General features: G+C 42.2%; 1 protein-coding gene across 1 annotated transcript in view; it reads left to right on the plus strand.

The window, feature by feature from the left end:
- NKAIN4 (sodium/potassium transporting ATPase interacting 4) overlaps nucleotides 1–15,197 on the plus strand; it is a 46,203-nt gene extending 31,006 nt beyond the window's left edge. Inside the window, exons 4-6 of the mRNA XM_072878758.1 lie at nucleotides 3,843–4,040; nucleotides 11,891–11,951; nucleotides 15,109–15,197. Of these exons, the coding sequence (XP_072734859.1) occupies nucleotides 3,843–4,040; nucleotides 11,891–11,951; nucleotides 15,109–15,197 (348 nt within the window). The remainder of the gene's footprint in view (nucleotides 1–3,842; nucleotides 4,041–11,890; nucleotides 11,952–15,108) is intronic.
- Nucleotides 15,198–22,854: the final 7,657 nt, after the last annotated feature.

Here is a 22,854-nt window from a genome sequence, read left to right on the forward strand (position 1 = left end):
GGGGGCTCCCATACAGGGATCAATTTGTTTCCAGAGCCATTATAGTGCTGGCTTGCTTGATAATTAAGGAAACTGGGGGGGAGGTGGTTCAGAAGGCTGTTAACAACAAGAAATAAAACTATCTCTGATAGTGTCCCTTAGAAAATCATTTCAGAAGAGCTTTCAGAAGACTATTTTAGAAAAGGAACACAGCTGGCTCTGTGGGTGTCAGAGGTAGGTGTGAGTTTCCCTGTACGACACAGTGGGGTGAGGCTGGGAGCGGAAAATAGATTCTGTAAAATGTAGGTACTACAGTTTTAGTGCTGTTGTCTTCCTTCTCACGCTGATGGCAAATGGATGGCAACCAGGTGCTACAACAGTTCAGAGTGATATGTGACTTTTTGGCTGGCCTTCAACATGCTCCCAAGAAGGAGCTCGTATCACTCTTTGCTCATATTTCTCTTCAAGCTCAAGGTTAAAGAGGAAGCAATGGCCCTTCAAACAGCAGCCTGTCAAGAAACAAGGGGGAGTGCAGTTACACACAGATCACTCTCTCTCCCTACAGCAGGCCTTGCTCACTTCTGGGACTCGTTAACATCTTCCAACCTGCATGCCACTTTTGGGAGTATTTCAGTGTGTTTAGACTTCAGATGTGTTGCAGAAAGGTTTTGGGAAATGGCTGGTTCTGAAACTTTCTTGCAACTGTTTCTTTTCTCCTGATTTTAGTGTGCTTTTCCTATTTTGTAGTTTCACTTCTCTTCAACCCTCTCCTAGCAAATGAAGCTGGCAAACTGCAGGAGACATCCTGGGATTTTTTTTTCCCCAGTCTCCCAGCAAGCACTGAGCAACTGGAGGTCAATTAAGTGATTTTCTTGAATGCTCTTTTATTGTGCCCTATTGGTGCAGGTATCCTCTGAGGACATCCAGCCAGGGACACAGCCAAAGGAATGGCATTGCTTTGGATGTTGAGACCCTTTCATTCATGCTGTCCTTGTGCCCTGCAGTGCTCCAGACAGATGCTTGTTCAGAAAGGTGTCTCTGTGAACGTGAGGGCATCCACAATCCCAGTGTGCAATCAGTATTCATTTTACATCTGTGAGATGGATGGCTCATGTGTGCAAGGAGTTGTGGTGCTTTTAGAATCCAAATGTGCTCAGTTTTTCCAATCTGTTCTTAACTGAAGTATAATTTTTTTTGCACAGAGCTGGAGCGTGATTGTAGGCAAAAAGCTCTGAGTGCTGTTTAGGACCTACTGTTCCTCCACCTGCCTACCTCCAGCCCAGCACCTCTTCTGCTTTTTCAGGCTTAATTCACAAGCAAGTTCAGCTTCTGCAGCAAAGCTAAGCCAGAACCAATTCTATAAGGACTGACAACAGGGAGATTCAAGAAGGGAAAGCAGCTTGTTTCCTACTTTGCCAAATACGCATAGATGCCTCTGTAAGGAGTAGAGAAGGCACTGAAGGGGCTCTCTGCATCAGTGAGGCAGAAGGTTTGGGAAGGCACCATCTGTGAGCTGGGAAAGGGAAGCCCTGGGGACCGAGGTTAAGAGTAGATCCTGTGGTGCCCTGTGGAACAGCTTTGCTTCTGTGCTAATTGGGGGAAGCCCCAGGCAAAGAAATGGGAATTGACTCCCTTTTTTTGAGAAAGAGGATTCTTTCCTTCCCTAACCGAAGTGGCGAGTGGCTTGTGAGAGAGCGAAGAGCACAGCAGCTTGGAGGACTGGCTGTTTCCAGGAGGAAAAGCTTTTGCTGGGGAAGATCCATGTGTCTAAAAACATGCAAAAAGGGCAATGCCCAGCAGAGGGAGCAAGCCAAAGGCTCTTCTGCCAAAATTGTGAGAAGCTGGAAGAGAAAACTGTCTCTAGAAATGTAGACAGCACAGCACTTTGCACTGTGTGCATTATCCTGTAGCTGCCAATCTAATAATTATTCCCCATAGCCTTTAAAATGCAGACAGCTCCCTTTAAACTCCCAACTGTTAAGAGAGTTTTCCCTATTGTCTTTGCTATTCAGGCTGCTTTTGCACTGGTGCCATACTTCATCTCCATGCCCTCCTCCATCTACTGTAAAACACATCCCATCTGTTGTGGTGATTATGTCAGGAGTTTGGCAGCTGTCTTCTTGCTTAATTGTCCACATTTCTTAACATGTGCTTCCTGCAGCATATTTTAATAACAGCTCTGCAAACAGTTTTTGAGTATCTGTGGTGGAGTGGAGGGTACCTACACAATGTGTATAGTGGGGGCACTTGCTTCCTATTCACAGGTTTTCTGGCTGGCATTCAAATTTTCTGCTCTTGTAACTCAAGCTTGCCCCTGGATCCGGACACGGACACAGAAAAGTGTGTCTGCAGGACTACCTGGCTAGGCTCTCTGTATTGGCAGTGGAGACAAGTCCTGTATCCAGAGGATAATTCAGAGCAGAAGTCTGGATTAGCTGCCCTGAATCTGTTTTCCCTCTTGACTCTACAGGGAGATGAGGCAAAGGAGCAGCCACGTGAGGTTTCCCATGTTAGGAAGTGTGAATGCCCCAAGCTCTGACAGCTGCTGTTCTGGGAGCCACGTCTTTCCTACAGGGACCGTGTAGGACCTTGGCATGAGTGGTGTGAAGTAGTATATGGATAGGTGCTAAAACTTTTAGTAATGGTTAGGTGGGGTGTGTATATCCAGTACCTATTTCTAGTCTATAGAGACACATAGATTCTCTGCCTGAGAATTTTACAATCTATCCTTCAGAATAAAACTTCAAACCCCTTGCCTTGTTTTGTGGTCAAAAGGGGTTGTTGATTCTACATCAAAGTGACCTGAGAGGGCTGCTAGGGCACCTAGCACTGATCTATTTGTCCCCTTCTGCGTTTGTCTTTTACCATCTGCAGGGAGGGCTTTGCCATGTCCTGTAAGCTCAGAATCCCAAAGCTCTCCTGAGTACTCCAGTGAGTATCACTCTTGTCAAATGTGAGGAAAGCGTTGTCATTTTTAAATGAGTACCTGGTTGCATACCAAACTCCTGCACTACTTGTGTGGCACTTCACTGTGTAACCCCCACCATGGCATTGTTTAAATTATTGAACTAGCAAAGATGAGAAGAGCAAAACAAAAAGCCTCTCTTGGGGTAGAGATGATAAGGAGTTGCTGGGGAAGTGTTTGCAAGAAGTTGCAATCATCACCATGAGGTCAGCTCAGCTGGGTAATCTGACCTGAGGCTGACAGCGTGTCAGGACAACAGAAGATGTAGGAGCACCATATGTGAAGAGCGTGGAAGGAAAGCGGACAGAAATGGTAAGGGAACTTGTTAGATGTGTTTGTTAAAAGCTAGGAACAGAGGAAGATCTGCTGGGTTTTGAAACTCACTTTAGGGTTATGAAGTTCATATTTCTCAGTTATCTGTGTTGATTCCCATGCTGGGAAGAGCATACTCATAATGCATGATTCTGACAGGATGCTTAGTGCTGCCTTGTTTACCTTTTTCTTCTAGATTTGCAAGGTTAATCTCCCAAACCCAAAACTTGAGGGTTCTTTTCTGGGTGCAGGAACCACTAACAAAGTGTTCTTGGGTCTGCAGCCTAGAAACTGTCTTTCTGATTTAGAAGCTGCTCAGTCCTGGTTCTGAAGTGTGCTGCATGATGGTGAAATAGCTTTGTTGGAGTGCTGCAGGACTGCCTCAGGAATGGTTCCCACCACAGAAGCCTGCCTGTGAAATACTTATAAGGAATACAAAGCCAATGTATTTTGATCTGTGCTATCATTTCTTGAGGGTGGGGATCTTGGAAACTTAAATTTTCCATTGATTTTAATATGACCTCCATCTGACAGCATATCGGACGCTTATAGTAAATTGAGATCTCTTGGCAACTTTTCTCTTTAGGACAGTGAACTCCTGACATTCAACATCTCCCGGCACCAGTCATGGTGGAGTGAAAACGGTCCTGGCTGCGTAAGGAAGGAGGCTTCAATGTCTGGCATCAAAGGGCTGGATAGCCATTCCTACATCTCTGTGATAGGCTGTGCCCTGGAGTATCGGTACATCGAGGTCATGCACAGCTCCTTCCAGATCCTGATCGCGGTGAGTACATTGCTGAGAGCACTGTGGGGTAACAGTTGTTGAGGAGATGCTTTTTGGCTTTATTTTTTTCCAGGCACAGAGGCTGGCCCATATTGTCCACCTCATTTTGTATCATCTGATTGCAAAAGCCTCTGTAAATGGCTTTTTGTTTGTTTGTTCTCCTGTTCTCTCTTATGAACAATATTGCTTGAAAGAATTGGAAACGGATACCAGCAACCTAACACCTGAAGGAATGCATCACATGCAACCATACAATAATTAATCATTCTGTATCCCTGTTGGGGTGTGGAAATTCATGTTTTGACAAGGACAGAGACCCTTCTGAAGAAGGATTTCTCTTATTCCACATGGCTTTAGTGATGGGTGACAGAACATGTATGTGCACATTTGTTGTGAAGAAATAAATGGGAGAAGATCCTTATCTTCAGAAAATGAAAAACTTTTAAGGAAGCAGGAAGCAGCGTATTTTCTTTCTGCTGACACCTAAGATATATGCACTAAATGTTTTCATCGACTTTCCTCATCAGTCTTCCACAGGCTTTTTAAAGTACTCTGCAGTAATTCAATGTCCTTAATGTTCACTGTTAATTAATTGTTTCTCACTTGTCTGTGAAATTAACTGAAACAAAATGTCCATTGTCCCCCTTACTTTGTCAGTACTCTTGCATTTCTAGCTGCATTAGAGTTAGCAGCCCCCATCTTTCTAATCAGCTTTGGTTTGTTACTTTGTGGTTAATGGCTTTAAGTACAAACGGACGTGGACTGGTGAAACATTCAGTTTTGGCTTAGAAAAGAAGGGTAACTTACCCTGATTAAACGTTAAAGGATAACAAATAGCGAAATTCCAAGCTTCTGCAGTGCCAAGTACTTCTCTGCACGTTTTTGGTACAACTTTCCACTGTCTTGATGCTGCATTTCCTATTAGCTGGGATGATGTGTGTGACCTAGTGAACTGCAGGGAGTGGGGACGACTCAGACCCCTTTCTTGCCATGTCACAAGGAAGAGGCAGACAGAGAAGCTCCTGTTTCCTGAGTTGGATGGACTCCCTGGCATGTGTGCTGGCTGTTAATATTTGGTTAGTTCTCCTTCAGGGAAAATGATCTGCATTAAACTGTCTGAGAGTTGCTTTGATGCATGTGTATGAGAGGCAAACCTATGTATCCAGAAGAATAGAGCCTGTTGCCTTTTATAAAAGGTCGTTAGCTGGAACGGGATGATGCTGCTGAGCTGTGGTGTTCTGGAGTTTGGTGAAACAATTGACAGACTTTGAAGTCAGAACATCCCAGACTTTTAAAGTGCAGAAGTATGTCACTGTTAGCATCCCTCCTAAATGCCTGAGCTGGCATGAGCCCCTGTGCCCCAGGCTAGAGGTTCAGCCAACAAATGGTCCCGAGTTTGTTTGGAATAGACCTTTGTTTTATGATAGCTTACTAACTTAGACACATGGCCCTGAGCTGAGTGATCACACCGATATATAGGAGTCTGTGTCTCGGAGTGTTTTCTCCTTTGTTTCTTCCCAAAGGCACAGGACAATATTCTCTGTGCATCTGCAAAACACCACAAAGGGCCAGATGGGGAGACAGAGGAGGGAACTACAGGATAAAATAGGATTTAGGTAAATATTTTATCTCTCCTTCTCCCTGAGACTTAAGTTGCAGTGGATTTTTGAATCCTAAACCCTGGAAATGAGGCTAAAATACTTGTATGCAAGAAGCTGTATGGGCTGAGCTATGCAGAATGAACTAAATTTCTCCTTGGCCTGTAATGAGGGTAGAGTGTGGAAGCCCAGGCCTGTAACTCCTGCTGGCTCTGAAATGCTCATATAATTTTGTCATGTAGTGGGAGAAATAGAGCTTTTCCTCTCTGCTTTGCTGAGGTAAGGCAGAAAGCAAGCCTTTTCACTTTCTTACTCAGACCTTGCCTGAACACAGTCAGCCTGTTCTCTCCCTTTTTAGTTTGAGGGTCAAACTCTTTGATCCCTGCCAGTATCTTTTTCTGTCCTCTTTATCTCATTTTAAGGCAGATTTTATTACAGGCTGCTGTCCTTCCCAGAGCGCCTGGCAGGTACTGTGCTGCAGACAGGCAGGGAGACCAGATCGATAGTATGAAAATCATGACTAGGAACTTGAAGGCTCAGAGGATGCAGCAAGGGATGTGACCTAGTTCCCACCTTGTCTGCCATGCATTTGAGACCAGAATAGTCAGTTCCCTGTTAAGAAGGGCAAGGGACAGGCAAAATTGTGCTTTCTGTAGTTTTTTTCTTTGCTTAATGGTTTTTAGAAGTTGGGGGGGGGGCTGTGTTTGTTTTTGGGGTTTTTGTTCTGTTTTTTGTTTTGTTTTAAATTCCAGATATGGTAGTGTGAAATCCATGTTCTTTAACTATGCAGTACCCAGCTGTGGACACTTTGGTTGTTTTCTGGAAATACCAGTTCCTTGGGACTGTTGAGGAACTGTAGTGCACTGTATTGTGTACTTGGGCTAAGGCTCACTGAATTCAATTTTGCATGCCAAAGGAGAGAGAAAGCAAACTGAACCCATATGGTGAGCATAGTGCTGGCTGTCATCTTGACTCCTGCTGACTATATTATCCTGCTCCTGGGCATACATTTGAAGATACATAAGGTCTCAGTCTGCTCTTGCTCAGAGCTTGTCTGTACTCCTTGAAGGCAAAAGCAACTCCTTTAATCTGGAATGCGATCAGACTTGGGCATATCACTCACCATGTGTGATACAAGTAGCTGTAGGGCCTGGTATGAAAATCTTTCTCAATGCTTTAGCACAGAACACATTGGAGGAAAAAGCTTATTGTAACAACAACTTAAAGTCTGTACTGTTATAGAAATGTCACTGTAAAATTAATCCTACCAACCCAATTAGGAAAGGCAACAGCAACTAGTTTGTCAAGAAAAGAAATCTGCTTTGTTTTTATCTTAGCAAGGATTATCTTGCATCTCCCCAGCTTGCCAGCCAGCAGGGAGAGGAGTGATTTCTGGTTTTGAAATACCTGGCATAGCTCTGGGCTGTCCATATGGTAGTTCTGGGAGTGGGGAGGGTTAGGCTTTTCCTGAGGCTCCATTGAATGGGATGGAAATGGGAAATGTCTTCCCAACAGAGAGAACTATTGCCTGCCTGTCTCTGCTGTTTTCACTCAGACTGACAGGTTGGAAGGTTCCCAGGAAGGCGGCAATGCAAGCCTTGACAGCAGATGTTCTGTGAGAAGCAATGCACAAGAGATGCTTTGCTGTTGGCAGAAGCTAGATTTTTCGGTGGTTGTAATTGCATCCGAAGAATAAAGAAGGTCAAGGAATCAAAGGATTTTGATTGCCTATTTTTGGCTACCTGGTCACAATAGCTCTTTCACAAGCTGGCTTTTTGCTTTCTTGTAGCAGAGATCTCTTCACTTTCCCCCTCTTGCACTGATGAGAGCATACACACTTCATTAGCTCTGATTAGAAGTGAAACCTAGAATACATCTGCCCTGCAGGAGGAGACTCTGCACATATTCTCTGTGGAGAAAAAAACAATGGCAAGTTCTTCTATTAAGAGAAGAGTTGAAGAGCCCAGAACCTTCACTTAGGACAGATGTAGACTAAAGCTAAGATTTTACACAAGCAGCATTAACACCTCCTAAAATTTGCCTTCCCATCCTTCATGTATTTTGCATGCTTGCAGCCAGCTGGTCCCTTTCTGTTGATCTTGCTGTAATTCAGTCTTTCTGGCTCTAGCACTTTAGTTCAATGCTGCTGGTTTGTGAACACTTTTCAACTCTCTATTAAAAAGTTAACTTCAGAAGACTGAGGGGCAGAGGGATGTACTTATGTTTTCCTTGTTCCCTTTGGGCACACTTGTCTCTTCCTGTCTTTCCTGCTCTGTTCATTGGCCTACAGAATGCTTGGGAAATCCCAGCTCCATCCTCTTTTGTTGAGCAGCATGTGCATTCCCAGGCTGTCTGACAGGCTGACTGAACACACCTGCCTACAACATGTATGCCTAATAAAAAGCTTAATCGGATACTTCTGCATGTTCAGTACCAGCTTCCTCCAGGCTGCAGGACAAGTAGAGAAACAGCAGCAGAGGCTAAAGCCCAAGAACGTTCTTTGGGGAATTAGAGCAATAGCTTAGTGTCATATTACATCAGTGATGTTTTCCCTCCTCTTCCACCTCCCCTACATAATTTGCAAAGATCTAAGAATTATTGCTATTTCCCTGGGATAGTAGAGCTTAAAACCTTCTTTTGTATTGAAAACAGCAACCAAGATGGTACTTTGTGCAAGAGTGAAATTACTTCCAAATTCTTGGCTTCTGTGAGGCTTTCTGTTCTGTGTTAATTGCTACTAAACGTGGTGATGTTTGGGGGCTTGATACATCTTCATCAAGGATGCAGTCAGAAGGGATCTGTTGGTGTCTCTTGGAGTCTGCTCATCCCACATTGTGGCAGACTCTTCCACTGAAAAGGACTGGACAATAGGAATAGCATTTCTCCTCTGTAGCTATATTTCATTCATAATTCATGCAGAAGGTGAGACACAGGGAGTCCTAGGAGTTCATTTTGTCCCCAAGGTGATATGTTTAATTATAGTTTAGGTCAGCCCATATAAAAATGCAATTCATGTTTATGTTGCATGTCTCTTCCCTCCTTGCTACTGACACTCTCCTGTTCTGGCCAGGTCACAAGACTAGCAAAACTTCTTTGAATAAAAAGTGCCGTTAAATAAACAAACCTTTATTGATGAAACTCATGTAAAGAAGGCATGGATTATAAAGTCAATTAAAAGTACATTTTGAACACTAAGCAGGTAATTTTGAAACAAAGCCAGGAAACAGAAGAAATAAAAAAGGAAACCCTCCACTCCAATGGAGCTGGAATTAGAGATTTAGGGAAGTTCACTTAACTCACTAGCTGTTGGTCGGTTTGTTTTTCTGAATGCAAAAGGTCACCTTAGTCATAAAAGGAAAAATGTATGGGGTGAGAGGAATGGTGGTTGAGGGTTATGAGGCATTAATTTCTGTGCAAAACAAAATTCCCAAGTCAACCTTACTTCTTGCTTGGTGCTTCTGAACCATGAACAATTTTCAGAGGTTTAACAGGTTCCCTGTGACAGTAGAGCTGATAATCGTTCATGCATTCTGCCCATAAACTGGGCAGGTAAGTCACTTTCATTGTTAATACTATCAGGAGTTCCCTGACACAGATATCACATAAGGTTTGTGTGTACGTGTTATAGAGTATAACAACAGTGAATGGATTTAGGGCTGCCACTTTGCGTGGCTGTTAACCCAAAGTTCCTACTCTGAGGCATGATGGAAAATCTGGGGAAACAGAAAAAGAAAACCTTCCTATTGTATCAGGGCACGCATTCAAGATGCATCTTTCCTGCTTGGATATTTGTGTGTATGTAAATGCATGATTTGACCTTATCTCCTGTAAAATGTAAAAGGCTGGACCTTCAAACTATACAAATGCTAGAGCAAGTACAAAGAATGCGTGTAACCACAGTCCTAATTTGATCCCAGGGCGAGAGTGAACGCACTTCTATTGGAGACCGGAGTGTGCAGACGGGCGGTTACACATCCCCTTGAATGCTGGCACGGCTTTGAGCTGAAGCACTCTGGTTTTCCAAGAGTTTTTCATCTATAAGTGTTTTTCCATCTCCCAGCGTTCACGTCGGTAGCTACCACAGCCCAGCTGATGAGCGCTAATTGCTGACGTCGCAGCCAAGCCCGCTTATGACGCAAGGCAGCGGGGAGCCGCCTCGAGGGCTGCGTCAGCACCACGGCCAGTTCCGGCCCGGGGCCGCACCCTCCCGCCCGGCCACCAGAACTGCCCCAAGGGCCACAGGCTTCAGGCGGAAGAAACAACTCCCCGGGTCTTCTGTTAGCACAGTACAAGCAATAGAAGAGAAGAAAAACCTCTGATTATTCTGATTTTTTTTTTGGGGGGGGGGGCTGCTTTTGTCTGCCTTTAAAAAGCAATGGTTCTACTCAGAGGCAATTTGAAGTCAGCAGGTAAAATAAGATTGGCCATTGCATGGGGCTTTGCGGTTACCGTCATGCCCAGAAGGATATATATCTTTTTTTCTGCAGAAAGTCCTCTGTAGGTCATAGAAACTTAGGATGAAGCAGCCCTGGTTTCAAAAATGCACAGCAGGGGAATGAGTGAGTGCATAGAGCTGCTTCTCCTCCACTGAGGTACTGGGACATGCTTCCATCAGGCTCACCCAAGAGGAAAGGAGAGAGCCGGCAGAAGATAATAGAAAATTGTAAAGGAAATACAAGGTTTAGTGATGCTACAAAAACATTCCATTTCCTTCCAACAAGGTGTGTTTTGTCAGGGAGAGCTGGAGAAATCACGAATGCCTTCTAACTCCCCAGTAGAAATCTCATTATCTTGCCTTTTGTTTTCTGGTGTGATGTATTTTTCTGTCATATTAAAAATGAATGGACTCTACTTTTCAAGCCCTACCATGCATCATTCTGTCTTCCCTTAGAGTGAGTCACTGTATGTTACATTCTAACTCTTGTTCAAAAGAATTGAGTTCACAGTGGAAAACAATTATGTCTCACAATAACTTTACTAATACAGTTACTGTCAACCAAGATCTCGCTAGGTGGGGTGTTATGTAAAGATGTAAAATGAAGGATGGAGAGGATATTTGATTAACAGGAAGAAGGCAAAGCGAAATAAAACCCTGCTGGATCTAGAATGCTTAACTCCCGTAGTACCAGAAGTTTTTTTCTCTATTCAGGCTGAGTAACAACTTGCTACTGAAACGGAATGAGGCAGTTCTGATGCTTTAGAGCTTCTACAAACCACCAACTAAGGACAGACCCACCAGGCTACTTGAAATTGCTTTTTTAATGTTCAGTCTAGTTTTCTGCTCTAAAGACTGCTCTGAGCAGTGGGTTGACATAAGGGCCACACCATGCCAGGATGGCTGTTATTTGAGAGGCACCCTATTGTTTTACTGCTCCTTCCCTGCTTCTATCTGCTCCCCAGGAGGTGGCAATTTACTGCTAACCTATGCAATTTCTGAATTAAGACCATCGCTATCGTCTTGGCTGTTTCTCAGTGTGCTCTGGCCCATTTACTTTGCAGGCCCAATGCTTGATTAGTCTATGCAGAAGTGTTTATTCTCCAAAGATAGAAAGAACCTTAGAAACTGTAGAGCTAGAGTAGGACTGGGATTTCTTTCCAATGAATTTTTTATCTCCAAGCCTAAGTTATTAAAGATTTCAGTGTCTCTGAACATTGCTGCCAGTATATCACCAGTTTTATGGTTAACTAAGTTTCTATCTCATCTGCATAAAAACTACTCACATCTTGTCGGTAGCTCCTGCACCAAAGTAATTTCTCTTCCTTTGCATACCCCTTATGACAGCAATACAGAGCTGATGAGTTCTTGTCCCTGGACCTCTGTTAGTAAAACCTATCCCTGTATGTCTGTGCGTCTGTCCTGTACGTAGTCATCTGTCTAAAATGTTACGTAAGGCACTCACCTGCATCCTCATCACTTCTTACAGGGAGTAAACTTAGCATGGTAGTTTCAGTGCCAACAAAGCAAGCCCATGTTCTTGCCAATCATTCTAGCAACAGCAGGCTGCTATTCTGAAGGTAAGGATGGGTCTTGCAAGTTTTTAGTTTGGACCTCTGAGTAGGGCCCAGCAGTGCCTTCCCTTAAGCCTACACATGCACCCCCTACCTTACAGCAAATATGACTTGGCTCCGCCATTACAGTAACGCTGCGCTGCCAAGTTGACCGTAAATGTTGGCTGTTGAAGTTGTGCCAAGTGGGTTTTGACCTGTCTTGCAAGATTGATACTAAAATGATTTATTCTCTCTATTTTCCAGTTGGTGGGCTTTGTCTATGCCTGTTACGTTGTTAGTGTTTTTACAGAAGAAGAAGACAGCTGTAAGTATTTATCAACAGATCCCTTGGCAAAGGTTTTATTAAATTTTATTTCTCTCTCAGATGTTTGTCTGTCAGGACTGAGTTGCTATCAGACTTGTTTCCATCTCTCCATCTATGTGATATGGCACTACCTACCTTTCAAGGATCAGCTATTTTTACTGTGAGGTGTTTTTTTTTCACCATGTCTTAGATGCTGTAATTCCGCTACTCTTTCAGCCCCAAAAAGTTTGGTGTTGGCTGTTGGCTTAGGCTAGGCTTTAGAGAAACTGGGCAGCTTCTTCTGTTCTCAAGCTTGTATAACTTAATGCCACTGAAATATTACCATTCATTGTAAATAGGAGTACCTACAACAAAGAATAGAGCCCAGTACTCAAGTAGGCCACCTGCTGAGTATCATATGCCACAAGCCGAGGATGAAGCAGAGCATGAGATTTCTTGACAAGAACCAACCTGACCGCTTAATTTAAAAGCAGAGGAAGTACTGTATCTGAATTACAAGAAGGAGGAAGGAGCTGACTCTCTCATGTTTGGTATACAAATATCTTGCGTGTCATGACATGTGTCAGAGAAGAGCAAAGACTCAGAGGAATCACATGGGTGGTTGGGTCTGCGGGACCCATCCAGATATCTGTAATTCAGTCCTGGATTACTTTGCTCTTCTAAAGCTCCCTTTCAGAGCAGTAATTTTGCAAACAAAAGAACAGATGCGCAGGGTTCAAATAGATGTGAAGTCTGATTTCCTTGGCAATGTGTTGCCTTTCTGTGTTTGAATTCTCAGCATGTTTGAATTGGTGAAGTCTTACTGAAATCAATGGGTCTAGGCCAGTTTACTCCAGGTAAGGATCTGATCCAAAGGCTTTATATCCAAGTACCACTTCTTTAAGACATTCATTAGGTTTGTGCAAGTAGCTTTGTTGTTTTAAAGAGCAGCTGGCATGGATTTTAGCTGAAAAACAGCTTTGAACAGAATATTTGAAAGTATGTAAAGAATGTTGATTTCATAGGAGTGAGATGAGATGCATTTGCTTATCTGACTTGTCCTCATGTTTTTCTGTTGCTTCCTCCGTGGCTGAACTCATTTTACTGACTTTATTGATCATTTGTTTAGAGCTTGGCAGTGCACTTAGCAGAAGTGCTACATTATAAGTAATATTTTAAAAATTACCCTATAGCTTTTCTATTAGCTAAATAGCTTGAGTTCTGAGCCCCTTTTGAATATTGTAAAGTAATAACTTGACAGAGCTCATTTTTATAGTAGGGATCTGTTAGGAGAGGCAACCACATGGAAGGAAGCATTATCTAGAAACGCAGAGCTGTTAATTTCAGGATACGTATTTTTTTTCCACTAACAAATTCCTTTTTCCTCCAAGTTTCCCAGCTTGGAGTTAAAATGCCAGCTTGAATAATTAACAATGACAAACCATCAATATTTGACACTCACAGTGGTAGATCCTTCCAGTGACCTGAACAAATTTGAGCCGCGTTTTAATTTTCTTTTCCATTTGTGGTTTCCTTTACATGTTGCTTTGATATGCAGCATGCAGTAATTATAAGTGCTGAGGCACATTAATGAGGAAGCTCATGCTAACGTGATTTTCATGAGAAAACACAGCAGTAGGGATCTACTAATGCTGAATTGTGGGCAATAATATTTTAGATGTGTTAATGCACTTTAATATATTGCAGCAATGAACCACAGTTAAGATTTTCTTTAAGTGACTTGGATGTTGGGTGCTCAGATGATAGGACTTTTGTTTGTTCAAGGTACTAAACAGTTACTGAAAATTGCAATTCTTTAAGGTTTCCTTATTTAGACATTCCACAACTGAGGTAATATAGTTAGTATCCATTTTTTAAAACTGAAGACTGTCTTGATTTTAAAATACTCAAACACTTTCAAAGTGGCTGAGAAAAGGTCAAGTCTCCCTGGAACTACTGGGAATTATCCCCCCAGTTAACTTAGAACCTCTACAGATTTTGCCCATTAACTGACAGCTGTTCCAAAATCACAGTATCAGCATGAAGCTATCCAACAAGATGGAATTTGTGAGAATATGTTGTCCTTGGGTTTCTAAATATATTTTGAGGGGTTTTTTTTCACTTCCAATATATTTAGTAAATCTTTTTTCTATTGTTTGTTCACTAAAAAATACTAAAACTCTTGAGCTAAAATTTAAAATAATAGTGCCACCTTCAGGAAAGAAAAATAAACAGGCATTTATGTAGTTAATAAGACTCTCCAGTTGTTTTAAAATGGCATTTGGACTAGGTAGCTTTCACACTTCCAAACAAAATGCACTAACTTGGCACCAAAAAGTAGTCTAAGCTGGATCTATTTTAAAGGTTTTTGCAAGGCCTACTAGGTCAATCACAAATCACACCACATCATACCCCTACTGCCCTGGCTATGTTGGCCGGCTCAGTAATATAGACTTGGCCTAATTTCAGAGGAACTGAGAGAGACTTGGAAAATTCTTCTATGGTTACTAAGGGAATTGTCACTTAAAACTTTCCTTGTTTAGTTACATTGCCCTTATGTGAATACTGGAGAAGGGAAGCATTGTTCCTATTTGTATACAATTAAAAGAAATTGAGTTGGCAGAGGGGACGTGAAAAATATCAGAGCTGAAGATAATGAGGTATTTGCAGTTTTCCAAAGCTGCTGTTGTCTGTCTTGCAGGAAAGAGAAGTGTGGCAAGAAAATTCCCACTTGACTATATAACCTTCATAGGGATTACTGTGCTGCCAACTTCTCTGCTGGCATTCACTCACAAGCCGTTCCCCAGCTTCCTTCTTTCAGCACATCGCTGAATGGCTGAGGCTGTCAGCTCTCATGTGAAGTCACAGCATGGTGGCAATATCCAAGGAGGCTGAGGGAGGCCCTCTTGTTTTTCTGGAGTCTTTTGTTAGCTCTGTGCTTTAAGTCTTGTGTTAGCTGAATCTCCTCCTTGGCACACTTGCCCATCCCAGGAGATCCTGGAAAAGAGGTCTGTACAGGCAGAGATTTCCACCAGGCAATCCATACCTGAAAAATCATTTTTCTGTTATCTCACTAATTTTTGTGTTATGCCATGACATGCACCAACTTTCTCTCTCATTTCATTTCAACTTTCTGGCCATGTTTGTTTGTTTATTTGAGTTTTGATTTTTTTTTCAGTTGATTTTATTGGTGGATTTGATCCATTTCCTCTCTACCATGTCAATGAAAAACCCACCAACCTTTTGTTCAAGCAGACATACCTGTAAGTATCATTTCCTGTCCTAAGAGGCTATGCCTGCCTCTTAGTTTTATGGCTCGAGGGTGCCACAGGTTTGGGTTTTTTCCTCCTTGCAGGTCAATTTCTCCAGCAGGCTTTTCAGGCATGGAAAGAATGAGCAAGTGGACACCAAAAGGGGTGAAACTGCCTCTGCTCAGCCCCAGGTTGCTAAGGTGCAGCTGGTGTTGCTGTACTTGGCTTATGGCAGCGCTGTTTGATAGGAAGCAGTGGGGCCAGCTGTAGGATGTTATTGTAAACAAACTACTGGATGCATTTTCCTTGAAGAAAGCAAAGAGAGGCTTTTCAGCAGTGAATGGTGCCCAAGCAGGTAAAGGTAGGAGCTGTGAGGAGGGAAGAGTCACCTTCAGTGGATGCTGAGAGTCAGCCATAGCAATAGCAGAATATGATTCTCAATCTCAAGGTTAAATTGTGGTCTGTCAGACAGAACCTCAATGACAGATCTCTATTGGGGTAAAATTTATGCAACATCCAGTTATTTAAGATGTATTTTAGCTCTGTGGACAGACAGTCATAACTGAACTCTGACCTATACATCCATGCAATTTTGATCACTGGCCCTGTCTTTGTCACCCTCCAATAATCTTCTCATGGTAGCACCACAGAATTTGACGCTGTCTTGGGTACAGGGTCTCCCTCTGCCTGCCTGCACTTCTACAGAACCTGTAGGGTACAAGGCTAACACACCAGTGAATTAAATTAAACCAAGCATTAGACAGTTTGTATGCAGGATGGCACAGATTTACTCTTAAGGTTTCATTTCATTTCTTTTTTAAAATTCTGTTGCCTACAAGAACAGAGGCTTCTATGTGTGGGGCATCTCAAGAGTTCAGCTGAGAGCAGGGAGCAGAGAGGGGAGTTGTCCACAGCAGCTCCTCTCGTACCACTAATAGAGCTCCATTGTTGAATTCCAGCTTCTGCTCTCTGATAATCCCTTCCCATTGCTGAAGGCACAAGATCACACTTTCATGCAGTCCACTTAAAAGCTGGTTCTTAATGAGATTCTCAAACATAAAGGCCAGTATTATCTGTTTAAAGCTGCAATAAGATCTGAATTTTTGATACTCCTTAAATCAAGCTGCAAGAAGGCAGTTCAATGTGCAGAAATTTTTTAAAGCAGCTGCTAAGGGAGGTTGGTTTTTTGGGAATGTTACCAGAGTGCTGCTGAAAAGAAGGATGTGAGGATGGGGGAGAAAAGTGGGGCTGAGGGAAGAAAAACTGCCCCCAAATCAATTTGTAGATGTGCCCCTCTAATGTACATGGACTTACCCTCCACTTTGTCACTGCAGCACACAGCACAAGACCAGGAGAACAAGTCGTTTTTGCAAAGCAGTTAAATTCCCTGTAAGTTTGGGGGTGCAATAGCATTACTAGAAGGGATGCTACAGGAGATTAAATATTGATTTTCCTCTCATTTTGTCACAGTGGGATGGAATTTTCCATGGTCTGCAGAAGCCATGGAGCTTTAAGCAGCTCCCTGATTTACTAGCTTGATACAGCAGCGTGCTGAAGAAACATCACACTTTTACAGTATGAGGCGTGGGCTGTTTTTTTCTTAAAATGACAAATTCTGTTTGTGAAAGAAGCTCATACTTATAAATGAAGTTTTCTATATGGGGAGATTGTAATATGAACAGAAGCTAGCAACATAAAACTTCCTTACAGGGGTCTCAGTAAGATGGTAAGCTACTAATGAAGTACACAGATAATTTTGTTGTTCTTCAGTCCCATTCTTCCGACCATCACTTATCTATTGATAGCTTCTGCCAGCACAATATAATATTTCTTTCTTGCTATGGGGAGATGAAAACAGCTGCTGAGCAGTATATAGGGTGACCCTCTATAAATTTCACAGCAGCCACCCAATAGCAATGTTTGTTTATTTACTTCAGCCTAGCTCTTGCCTTTCTTCCACATGTATGAATGGGAGTGAGAGGAGGAATGGATACTTGATTCTCAACTAACAATGCCATGGAGTTTTTCAGTCTGGGGCACTGAGTCCCAGATGCCCTTGTCCTGCTGTGAAAATCATTTCATGATGACTGAAGGCATTTTCTTTTTTTATATCCTGTTCAAGAAGATGCAAAACAACAAATACATCCAACTTCTTTCAAGTTTAAATTTGCAGAACAGCTAGGAGTCAGGAACAGGGACTCTCTGTTTTTAAACTCCTTTTTGTTGAAGGAAACGCTGAACGAAACCAAATCCATTCCACAGCTACTGACTTAGAGCTAACTGCAACCATGAACTTTCATTTTAGGATGGCATCACCCCGTTGTCAGTAGTCAGCTGCTCTCCCGATAATGCACTTGCCCTGTTGCCACAACTCTCTAACAGGATCACTTGCCTTCATTCCCTAATGGAATTATCCCATTCACTCCAGCTTTATCTGTCCTTTTCTGATGAGATCATACTCTTTCCTCTCCTCCCAATGTGCCCTTTCCCTGGTCCTGGCTTGCATTTTTCCCTAGTCTCTCTTCATCTCTCCAAATTTATGAATTTTCATAGATCTGAAGGCCCCACAGAACAATGACATTGACCTAGACTGATGTGCACAGCTTAAGTCCAAGACCAACCCCCATAACCTCTGTATCAAGCATACAGCCTATGATTTAGATAACTTAAATATGCTGTCACAGTTCAAAGATATTAAAGGGAGACTGCTGTGTTCCTTGGCAGCCTCCTTCAGTGGTTATCAGCTGCTGAATTCAGCATCCAAAACATACACCCCATTTCTGGCCTTCAGCTTCCATCCACTGCACTGAAAAAAGTTCTTAAATACCTTTGCCTCCTACTAGGAAGAAAAAAACATCTCCTCAAACTATTACTGATAATAGGTACTTCCAGACCACAATCCAGTTATCTCCCACCCTTATCATGGTAATCTACTGACCTCCTTGACTTCAGCTGCAAGTCTCCAGTTAGTGGAAAACCTTGCAAATTATCAATAGCCAGGTGTTATTTTTCTTTTTTTAAAAAAAAAAAAAAGCCAACAACAGCAACAAAAAAAACAACCAAGTTTTGTACTGTTGCTTAAAGGCATGATTTAAGTGTGCTTCATCTTAATTAGCACCTCCAACACTCACACTGCAACAATGAAATTCTATAAATACAGTTATTTCTATTTCAGGTTCCACAACTGCTTCTGTTCTACATTTCATTGACTCCAGGGGGGGTTGGTTGTGATAGTTCCTATTTCAAGTCACAAGCTTAAGTAAAAGAAACTCAAATTATCATGAAAAAATTGTTCTGGAAGTTTTAGTGTAATAGAATTACCCTTAATCTTACTGCCGCTTACCAATCAAGGCAGTGCACTAATTATTTAATAATAATTTCTTAGGAATCTTGAGAGAAGATATGCTAAAGTCTTCAGTGCGTGAGTTTCTGGGTCAAAGTACTTAGCCAAAGGATAATAAATCACTTACTGAAAACCAAAGTTATTCTCCTGAGGCCAAAAGGGAACATTTCCAATGAGTTTTCAGGAAGGAAAGGCTGAGCTCTTACCCCTCCCCTAGCTAAAGCTCAAATTCAGGCCATGCCTGCTTGCACCACTGTCTCCTCTTAGGCTGCACAGGAGAGGACATCAGCTCCGGGTTGCTGCTCTTCTTGTTCACTTGTAGTAACAGAATTCTTATCATTTGAGGCAAGGAAGCATTCATGCACCGATAACTGTGGAAGGGTTAACCAAGACAGCTTTGAAGTTTCTGACTAAAGCTGTTATCTCCAAGTACCCTGCAATACCTGCCAAGACAGTAGGAGGCCCAGATCATCATAATAATTTGTCAGCACTTCCTGCCTGCTGCATCCATTCAGTCTTTTGACATCATTCTCTGGATTTGTTTCAGAAAGCAGCACTGTGCAATCTCAGTTATAAAGCAGAATAGTCTCAAAGCATGATTTTGTACATGATTCAGTGCTAAATCAAGAACATGCCGGATGACAGGAGGTAGACTATTTATTTAAAAGGTAGAAAGATAGGCAATAGATCTCCCTGCCTTTTAAGACTGTATTTATAAGGCCAAGCAGTGAACTGCACAGTTGTGAGGCTCCTGTCCATAACACTAACTAATCTGGCACCCCAAGTACTACACTACATTTATGGCTTAAGAGCTTTAATTTGATTTTAGTTGTGCAGCCAGATTTCACTGACTGCTTTCCTCAGATCTACCAGTGAGAAAGGACCATAGGGCAACATACAGTGTGACTTTTATCAGACATAGACTTCAGCATTGACAGGGTAGCACCAGGAGGTATTGGTTAATTGAATGATCTAAGGCTCCAGTTGGTGATTACTCACTTTAATACTCCCTAATCAATTATTTTGTGGTGCTGTCTGTCTGCTAGCCATAGGCATGAAGCAGCTGTGAGCATGCAGCATTAAAGGACTAGACCCCATGTAACAGTCATCCACTTATAGGTTGAAAGTAGGTTCTTCAGTAGATCAACTGACAGGTACAAGTACCTAAATAACATTCTTCAATTAAAAAAAAAAAATCAAAATCCAGACTGAAACACTGGGGAGAGGGAGGGAGGAAGAAACTAAACTCCTTTAGGATTGTTTTCCCCCCACCCCCTCCAAACTTTGCTTGATGACCAGAATACTTTACAAAAGAAACTTTTACTTAAACAGGAAAAAAAATCCCACTTTGTTTTGAGGACAGAAAAAACACAAAACAAAATGCTCCTGCTTTTCTTTCTAGGTAGACTTTTTCCCAAACAAACAATTTGCTGAATATCAACAGGAATTTGCAAACTGTTTTGATCAACCTGAAGCTGCATATTTAAGAGGTGATGTCTCAGCTGAAAACATTCACTCATCTTTACTGCTGGCTACAAAAGTAGATCTGCTTATACTGCTGCATCTACACAAAAAGCACATCACTGCAATTTCAAGAAGCTACTTTATTCTAGAGATGACCCCTAGCTTTTAAAATTCCTAACCAGATTTTAGGCAGTTCTAAATGCTGAGGATACATAGATCTAACACTTTGACTCATGTCTATTCCTTAGTCTAACTGCAGTATATTCAGGTCTGGTATATGCATAACATTCTCTCCAGACTTGAAGACTACTTATCCACATTACCTCTGAGCTCTCAATCCTATTCCTCATCTGTAGCCAATCATGTTTAAAAACCCAGAACAGGAAAAAAAAATTAAGTTTGTCCTCATTATTTCCACACCATTTCTGCTATCATAAGTAAGCAACTTAGTACTTGCTCCACACTGATGTCCTGCCTTCACTTTTCCCCCCCCACAGGCCTGCGTAAATAAAGAGGAGCCAGAGGATGGATAAACCTTGCACTCCACCATCAAAGGTGCTGCAGGAAACAATCCCGTGGCCTGGATCTTTGGCAGAGGAAATGCAGGATGGTGAACTCCATTCCATTTTTTGTTCCTTGTCTTCTTTTCAAATGCAATGAATGTACATTGAAGAATGGCCATGTGGTTGGTTTTTAATTCTCCAAGTGCCCTGACAAACCATTCCTACCATAGCGTGGTGGTACTAACCAATAAATGGCACAGGCCTGAAGACCTCAGGCAGAACAAGTTCACCGACAGCCTCTCTCAAGAGATACCGTTGAAGTCAGAGCTGCTTCCTTGCACCATGGATCCATAAAGAAGGAAGCACTGCATAACACCCTGGGACATTTCATATGTTTTGTAGTTAGCTTCTTCCCCTTCTCCTTTCCCTTGTTCTGAAAAGAGCCTAAATCCCCTAACACAGCTTCATCCCCTCCCTGCCTGTATAGAACTAGGTGGGGGCTATTTACATTTGAGTTAGAAGATTTTTTTTTTTTTCCTAAGTTATAGATGAGACCTCTTCCCTTCTTCCCCCCCCCCATCCAGGACTCCCTTCCTCATTCTCTATTCTTTAGACATAGTCAGCACCTTAGCAGTAGGCATTTGTCCTGGATTTCAGTGTTCTGTGACCTAACTCCTATAATGCTGAACAGCTAAAAACTAGTACGAGCACCAAATCTTTACTCAGCATGGAGCTTAGCCCCATTTCAACACACCAAGCCATTCTCAGAGCAGCTGTAGCTTACTCTGGGTTTGTCCATTTACATTACATTAACTCTGGTGTAGCCATATACAGCTGAAACTTGCTGCAGGACACTGGAAAATGCCTAATTCTTCATGGATCACAGATGTTTTTGTACCTGCCTTCTTCACCAAGCAGCCACACTTGTTCCAGGCACAAGCCTGGCAACATCCTGACGGAAGGGGTTTTTTGTGACAGGATAATTTTGAGGGGAAGGAATGGGCTGAAGGAAAGGGGGAATGTAAGTGTAATTAAGTTGCATTAATGAGCTGCAGCAATTAATTAAAACACAAACAAAAACCAATGTCAGTTTTGTTAGCTACATCTCCCAGCATGTTACATGCCAAGCAGAGAAAGAGCACTTGTCAGCCATCCGTGGCATTCTTTGGCTGGTATGTTCCAAGTGCTGTTGTAATTCTTTGTTGTCTTGCCTAATTTGTTTGAGATTACTTGGCATTTTTGAGTAATGCTTTTCAGAAGAGTCAAGCTAGAAGCCATGCTAGGGAGGGGAAGTGTGAGGGAAGAATTAAAAAGAAATAAAAACATTAAGTGCTAAGTCGAAGACAGAATGATGCACCTTTCTTTGTCCCATTCCAAAGGGCCCAGGAGGCAAAATCCTCTTCTAGAAACCCAAAAGTATAAGCGCTAAGAAAACATTTTTTGTTTCTGTGCACTTTCATTCCAGATACTTACTGCACCCTAACATCATGAGTTCTGATCAGGTGCAGCTGCGAGTAAAAACATTGTCTTCTACAGGTATTTTTCCTTCTTTTAGCCAGTAGAGTCCACAGCTTCTGACTGAGCAGAACAGACAGCTGACAGTTGTGGTTTGGTACTAGTTCCATCATCTGAGGAAGAAAAAGCTCAACCCTCTTTAAAACAGCTCTGCCTGACAAAACATAACTACCTCCCATATTAGTCAATACTGTGCCACTGCCAAGATAAAAATATATCAGTGGAACACAAGCTACTACACCATTTAACCAGCATGCATAGCAGTGTGCATACACAATCTTTGCACTTTCTCCACCTCTTCGATTCAGTTCATTTCTGTATTACACTCATTCCTACTTGCCCACCTGATGTTCCCTGGAGGGGCAGAAAAAGGCATGGAAGAATACATATCCTCTAGTCAATGAAATATTGTTCCATGAAAGACTTCATTTATATAGGGCTTTTGAAATTAATCTTCCCTTTCCTCATCAGAAAACACTGCCTTTACACTTTTTGGTTTACTATGATTTCTTTTCCTCAAAGAGAAATGTTGTCCATCAGACACCGGCATTCTTTATTGGCCTTGTTTGAGTGCAAGCAAAATTCAGCACAGACAGTGGAAAAAGCATGGTTTCAGCTTTGAACAGCCGAAATGTTTCACTACTAGTTGCAAGAAGGAATTCTAGATGGTAGTATGAAGTCAGAAGGAACTTTGAATTATTTTGAGGTCTGCACGTTTTTAACACTATACATCTTAAACTGACCGAGCCTTGACGCCACATTTACTAAGTAAACTGATCAAAAATACTTGCCAAGTACTCTAAAGAGACTAAGCATCAAACTATGCACTTAACAGCATGCCTCTCTGT

Source organism: Ciconia boyciana, chromosome 14 (genome assembly GCF_034638445.1).
Source record: "Ciconia boyciana chromosome 14, ASM3463844v1, whole genome shotgun sequence".
NCBI lineage: Eukaryota > Metazoa > Chordata > Aves > Ciconiiformes > Ciconiidae > Ciconia > Ciconia boyciana.